General features: G+C 70.2%; 2 protein-coding genes across 2 annotated transcripts in view; both read left to right on the forward strand.

Annotated features, from left to right (window-relative positions):
- The window catches only part of ITGA2B (integrin subunit alpha 2b), a 9,841-nt gene extending 4,756 nt beyond the window's left edge, over nucleotides 1-5,085 (forward strand). The window contains exons 2-20 of the mRNA XM_027909905.1: nucleotides 142-362; nucleotides 505-687; nucleotides 775-820; nucleotides 898-1,002; nucleotides 1,192-1,247; nucleotides 1,339-1,490; nucleotides 1,603-1,716; nucleotides 2,455-2,525; nucleotides 2,614-2,761; nucleotides 2,884-2,976; nucleotides 3,061-3,140; nucleotides 3,246-3,326; nucleotides 3,400-3,502; nucleotides 3,585-3,737; nucleotides 3,820-3,930; nucleotides 4,173-4,286; nucleotides 4,483-4,590; nucleotides 4,666-4,788; nucleotides 4,996-5,085. Of these exons, the coding sequence (XP_027765706.1) occupies nucleotides 142-362; nucleotides 505-687; nucleotides 775-820; nucleotides 898-1,002; nucleotides 1,192-1,247; nucleotides 1,339-1,490; nucleotides 1,603-1,716; nucleotides 2,455-2,525; nucleotides 2,614-2,761; nucleotides 2,884-2,976; nucleotides 3,061-3,140; nucleotides 3,246-3,326; nucleotides 3,400-3,502; nucleotides 3,585-3,737; nucleotides 3,820-3,930; nucleotides 4,173-4,286; nucleotides 4,483-4,590; nucleotides 4,666-4,788; nucleotides 4,996-5,085 (2,152 nt within the window). The remainder of the gene's footprint in view (nucleotides 1-141; nucleotides 363-504; nucleotides 688-774; nucleotides 821-897; nucleotides 1,003-1,191; nucleotides 1,248-1,338; nucleotides 1,491-1,602; nucleotides 1,717-2,454; nucleotides 2,526-2,613; nucleotides 2,762-2,883; nucleotides 2,977-3,060; nucleotides 3,141-3,245; nucleotides 3,327-3,399; nucleotides 3,503-3,584; nucleotides 3,738-3,819; nucleotides 3,931-4,172; nucleotides 4,287-4,482; nucleotides 4,591-4,665; nucleotides 4,789-4,995) is intronic.
- Nucleotides 5,086-6,179: 1,094 nt separating this feature from the next.
- FAM171A2 (family with sequence similarity 171 member A2) overlaps nucleotides 6,180-6,276 on the forward strand; it is a gene marked incomplete at its 5' end in the record, with an annotated part of 10,403 nt that continues 10,306 nt past the window's right edge. The window contains one exon of the mRNA XM_027909906.1: nucleotides 6,180-6,258. Within this exon, the coding sequence (XP_027765707.1) occupies nucleotides 6,180-6,258 (79 nt within the window). The remainder of the gene's footprint in view (nucleotides 6,259-6,276) is intronic.

The following is a 6,276-nucleotide window of genomic DNA, read 5'->3' on the forward strand; positions in this document are numbered from 1 at the left end:
CGACGCCAACGGGGACGGGTGAGAGCCGGGACTGTCCCCCCCTCCAGTCCCCCACGGGGACACCCAGGGGTGCTGCCCAGCGCCTGGCACACCCCTGGGTGCCCCCAGCCCCCAAACCTGAGGACCCTCACCCTGACCCCTCTCCGGGCACAGGCGGGATGACCTGCTGGTGGGTGCCCCCCTGTACATGGCCCGGCGCCCCGACGGGCAGCGCAGCGAGCTGGGGCGGCTCTACCTCTACCTGGGCGGGGGGCACCAGCTCCTCTCCCGGCCCCCCCAGACCCTGACGGGCACCCACCCCTACGGCCGCTTCGCCGCCGCCATCGCCAGCCTGGGGGACCTGGACAAGGACGGCTTCGGCGGTAACACCGCGGGGGGGGGCGAGGGGGCTGTGCCAGGGGACCCCCCTGTGCCCCACCTTGGGGACACTGAGGCGGGAGAGCCTGGGTGGGTGGTGCTGGGTGGGTGGTGCTGGGTGGGCGCTCACTTCCTACGTGTTCCCAGACGTGGCCGTGGGTGCCCCGCAGGGCGGTGACGATGGCAGAGGGCAGGTCTTCATCTTCCGCGGGCAGAGCGAGGGGCTGGAGCCGGTGCCCACCCAGCGCCTCGACAGCCCCTTCCCCGGCCCCGCCGCCTTCGGCTTCGCCCTGCGAGGGGGCACCGACCTGGACGGCAACGGCTACCCGGGTACGGCCCCGGGGTGCCACCACCCTGTCACCGCCCTGCCACGCCGGTGTCACCAGCCCGGCACCGACCCTCTGCTTGTCCCCGCAGATCTGCTGGTCGGCGCTTACGGGGCGGCCAAGGTGGCCGTGTACCGGTGAGTGCCCATCCCTGCGGTGGCCCGGGAGTCCCTGCCGGGTCCCCTGGCACCTCAGCAATGTCCCTGTGCCCCAGGGGACAGCCCGTGGTGGTGGCCCACACCCAGCTGAGTGTCCCCGATGGGCTGAACCCTGAGGTCCTGGCCTGTGTCCTGCCCGACGCCGATATCCGTGTCAGCTGGTGAGGAGTGTGCTGGGGACACCGGTGCGGGGACACCGATGAGGGGACACTGCCATGGGAACAGTGCTGTGGGGACACGGCTATGGGGACACTGCCGTGGGGACACTGCTAAGGGGACAATGCCATGGGGACACTGCCGTGGGGACAGGCCAGGCCCCTGAGTTACCCCTGTGTTCTGTTCCCCCGCAGCTTCCACGTGGTGTTTTGTGTCAGCGTGACGGGCCAGCACATCCCCTCGGCCATCCGTGAGTGCCAGCACCACCCAGGGGGGACACGGGCACCGCTGGGGTGTCCCCGGGGATGTCACCAGTGCCACCCTTTCTTGTGCCCTGCCAGACCTGGAGGCTGAGCTGCAGCTGGACCGGCTGAAGCCCCGGCTGTCCCGGAGGGTCCTGCTGCTGCAGGGACACCAGGCGTCCTGGCGGGAGCAGCTGTTGGTGACACCGGGGACACGCCCCCAGTGCCGCAACCTCACCGCCTACCTGCGGGTACGGGCACGGGGGGACACAGTCCCAGGAGGGGGGGGACAGGGATGGGGACCGTGGCGGGTGGGGTGGGTTCGAGGTGCCCTCCAGAGTGCTCTGCCCATGGTGTCCCCAGGACGAGGCCGAGTTCAAGGACAAGCTGAGCCCGGTGGCCCTGAGCGTGGCCCTGGCACTGCCCCGGGAGGCCCCGGGGCTGGTGCTGTACGGGAACACCCTGGTGCAGGCACAGGTAGGGGGGACACGGCTGTGGGGGGACATGGCTGTGGTGACGCGGGGTGGGTTCGTCCCCATGGTTGGGCCAGGGTACACGTGGGTACCCCCAGAATTGGTGTACTCAGAGCCGGGGTCTCCAGCCTGTCTCAGTGTCCCCAGCCCCTCCCTGGGACTGTCCCCCGCCCCCCTCACTGTCCCCAGTTCCTGTTGGAATGTGCCTCCTACTCCTCCCACTGTCCCCCATCCCCTCTGGAATGTGCACCCCCCCCTGTGCCCTGCCACTCCCGGGTGTGTCCCTCCTGCCCAACCCTCTGTGCTCACCCTGCTGTCCCCAGTCCCTCCCTGGGATGTCACCTGTGTACCCCATTCACCCCAGTCACGTCCCCGAGGATGTCCCCTCTGTCCCCTTTGCCATCCCCAATCTCTCCCCATGATGTCCCTGCTCCCTCCTTGGGGTGTCCCACAGTATCCTCCCCTATCCCGAGTCAGTCCCCTGGATGTCCCCTCTGCTCTTCCTTCCCGGGAGTGTCACCTCTCTCGCATCCACCATCTTCAATCACTCCTGGGAATGACCCCTCTCTACCCAGCACCGTCCCAAATCTTCCCCCCTGGGATGTCCCCTCTGCCTCCTCCACCACCCCATTCCCTCCCCAGGAACTCCCCCCCGGTATCCCTTGCTGTCCCCAATGACTCCCCCTCCCACACTGCACCTTGGATGGGGGGTCCCCCTGTCCCCTCCCTGTCCCCCTCCCAGACCCACATCATCCTGGAGGACTGTGGTGAGGACAATCTCTGCATCCCCGACCTCCACCTGGCCGCTGACACGTGAGCACCTGGGACAGGGGGGGCGAGGGGGGTAGCAGTTATCCCCACGGGGTGCTGATCCCTGTCCCCGTGTCCCCGTGTCCCCCAGCCCCAGCCAGCGCCTGCTGATCGGGGCGGAGGCTGCGCTGCGCCTGCGGGCCCACGCCTTCAACGCGGGAGAAGGCGCCTTCGAGGCCGAGCTGAGGGTGCAGCTGCCCCCTGGCACCCACTACCAGGCAGCCCGGAGCACCATCCCGGTGGGTGCCCAAGAGGGGGGACAGGGGTTCCCGGGGTGCCCTCGGCCCATGCAGGCCCCTGGGGTGGAGGGTGCCCAGAGGGGTCCATGACGTGTCCCCTCCCTGTGACCCCCCACCCGCAGGGGCAGGAGAAGCTGAGCTGCAACCCCAAGAAGGAGAATGGGACCCACGTGGTGCTCTGCGAGCTGGGCAACCCCATGAAAGCGGGGGCCCGGGTAAGGGCATGGGGGGGTCTCTCTGCTGTGCCCATCACCCTTCCTGGCATTGGGGTTGTCACTCACCTCCCCCCTACCCCCCAGATCACCGTGGACATGGAGCTGAGCGTGTCGGGGCTGGAGGACATGGGGGATGCCATCACCTTCCAGCTCCAGCTGCGGAGGTGACACTGCCGTCTCCCTGCCCCCTCCCACTGTCGGGACACTGGCACTGGGGATCGGTGTCCTCAGCGTGTCCCCAAACTCGGTGTCTGTCCCTCCCCCCGCAGCAAGAACAGCCCCAGCCCCACCAATGCTTCGGTGACAGTGACGGTGCCCGTGGAGGCTCAGGCAGAGATGGAGCTGCGAGGGTGAGGGTCTGGGGGGCTCAGGGGGGCACGGGGAGAGACACGAAGGGGGACACTGACCCCCTTCTCCTGCCAGCAACTCCCTGCCAGACACCACGGTGCTGCCCACGAGCTGGCAGGGGGTGGAGGGCAGCCGGCGGCTCGAGGACCACGGCATCAAGGTGGAGCACGTTTATGAGGTAGGGCACTGCCCCTCCCCGGGTGCCCGGGGGGCTGTCCCCTCTGTCCCCTCCCTGGTGTCACCTTCCTGTCCTCCCGCAGCTCCACAACAAGGGTCCCAGCACCGTCAGCGGGGTCACCCTGCGCCTCGCTGTTCCCCACCAGCTGGGCGGCCACATCCTTCTCTACCTGCTGGAGCTGGGCACCGAGGGGGGCATGAACTGCACCCACCACCCCGCCCTCAACCCCGCCCAGGTAGGGGCTGAGGGGCCAGAGCCCACCCGCGGGCGCTGGTGGGTGTTAAGGAGCTGGGTGTGACCCCTTTGTCTCGTTCCAGCTGGAGATCCCCCGTCCCACGGGAGCAGCGCCCAGGAACGGCACCCGCCAGCGGGAGCGCCGGGAGGCGGAGGAGCCCCCCGGGGTGGGGCTGGGGGAGCCGGTCCCCGTGGTGAGAGGGTGACCCCGGGGGACCTGCATCGCCTGATGGGTGGGGCCTGAGGGGGTGCCGGGGTGGGAGACCCCATCCCTGCGGTGAGTAGGTGCACCCAGGGACCTGCGTCCCGTTGTGGATGTGGGGCTGGGTGGAGGACCCCGCCCCATTATGACCCCGGGGACCTACAGCCCACAGTGGGTGCAGGGCTGGGGGTGTCCCTCGGGGCGGGGGTCCCCAACACCTGCCGTGTCCCTCAGGACTGTGACAATGCCACCTGCGTGGACGTCACCTGCCACGTGCCCAGCCTGGGCAAGGACCAGCGGGCACTGGTCAGTGTCCACGCCCTGCTCTGGATGGACACCCTGCAGCAGGTACTGTCCCCTCCAGGGCACAGGGTGGTGGCACTGTGGCCCTAGGGCGTCCCTGCCATGTCCCCTCCTGCAGAGAGCAGCACTGGGGATGACATGAACGGCGTCATGGGTGCCCCACTGGCTGCCAGCACCCCTGATGCCGTGTCCCCAATGTGTCCCCGTGTGTCCCCACGTCTGTCCCCACTCGCGTCCCCAGCGGGAGCACCTCCTGTCGCAGTTCCTCATCCAGTCCCAGGCGTGGTTCAGCACCTCGGCCATGCCCTACCGGGTCCAGCCCCGCGTCCTGCCCTCCGGCAACACCACGGTAGGGCTGTTAGGGACACGGGGAAATGGGGACAGGCTGTGGTGGCAGCAGTGTCACGCAGCCGTCCCTCCGCAGGCTGTCACTCGGGTCGTTCGTGCCAGCCCCGGGGGCAAGGGGGCTGTGCCGGTGTGGGGGGTGGTGCTGGGGGTCCTGGCCGGGCTCCTGCTCCTCACCCTCCTCAGCCTCTTCATGTGGAAGGTGAGTGGGCGTGGGGGGACACCGGGGACACCCACCATGGTGGGGGGGCCTCACTGGCACTGGAGGGACCATGAAATGGGGGGCATAGACCTGTGGGTGGGGGCTGAGGGACAGGGTGGGGGGCAGCTGGGAGGTGATGCTGTGGGGTCCCTGGGACCAGTGCCACGGGGTCCCACAGGGCCTGGCTGTCACCCTGTCCCCTTCCAGATGGGTTTCTTCAAGAGGACACGGCCGCCCACTGAGGGGGACACACAGGAGCCCGGCCAGGCCCAGGAGCCCGGGAGTGCCCAGGGCTAGTGGGGTCCCCCCTCTCCCACTCCCCCCAGTCCCTTTGTCCCCAACTCCCCTCAGTGCCCGTGGGACCCCAGCCCCCCTCTGCTCCTCCCTGGACAATAAATCCCTGCCTGGCACTCGTGTGCTGCCCGTGGGTGACATGGGGGTGCCCCCAGGACCTGCACTGGGGGGTTTGGGGAGGGAACACGCAGGGGGGTCGGTACTGAGTGGGTGTCTGCCAGGATGCCAGTGCGGCACCGGGGGCCGGGACCGGGGCGGGTGCTGGTACCGGGGGTGGGTGTCGGTCCCGCGGTCAGTCCCGGGGGTGGGTCCGGGGGATCGAAGCAGTACCGGGGGTCAGTCCCGAAATGCCAGTGAGGTACGGGGGGTCGACACTGAGGCTCGAGGAACTACCGGGAGTGTGTCCTGGGATGCCGGTGCCGGTACCGAGTGCCCGTCCTGGGCCCCGGAGTGGTGCTGGGAATGAGTCCCGGGAGTCCCGGTGCGGTCCCGGGGTCCGTGCAAAGATGCCGATGCCGGTACCGGGGTCAGTCCTGGGATGACGGCCTTGGGGCGGTACCGGGGGTGGGTACCCGGGGTGGGTACCCGGGGTCGGGGTCGGTATCGCTGTTAGTGCCGGGGCTCGGGGCGATGTCGGAGGTGTCTCCGGGGGTCGGTGCCGGTGTCGGGGGTGGCCACTGGGTTGCCGCTGCCGACACCAGGGTCAGTCCGGGATGCCGGTGCCGGTGCTGAGTCTCGGTCCAGGTCTCTTAGGGGTCCCGGGGAAGAATCCCGGGATCCGCTGCTGTACCGGCGACGTGTCCCGCATCTCGGGGCGGTGTCGGGGGCGGTACCAGGGGTGGATCTGGGGGAGGGGGTGCCTCTGGGCGGTGCCGGGGGTGGGCCTGGGGGGTCTCGGGGTGGTGCCGGGTGGGTGGTCCCGGTGGCGGGGCGGTGCCGGTCCGGGGGTGGGCACCGGGGCGGCCGTGCCCGGCGGCTCCGGCAGGTGGAGCCCGGTCCCCGCGGCGGGCGGGCGGGCGGACGGGCCGGGCGGGCCGGGCATGGCGGGGTAACGGCGCGGAGCCACCATGCGGCCCCGCCGCCTCCTGCCGCCGCTGCCGCCGCTGCCGGTGCTGCTGCTGCTGGCGGCCGCGGGCGGGCGGCGGGCGCGGGGCGCGGCGGAGCCGGGAGCGCACGGTGAGAGCGGCCTTTGTG

Source organism: Empidonax traillii, unplaced genomic scaffold (assembly GCF_003031625.1).
Source record: "Empidonax traillii isolate 1590-97213 ecotype Southwest subspecies unplaced genomic scaffold, ASM303162v1 scaffold2509:size30479, whole genome shotgun sequence".
NCBI classification, from domain to species: domain Eukaryota; kingdom Metazoa; phylum Chordata; class Aves; order Passeriformes; family Tyrannidae; genus Empidonax; species Empidonax traillii.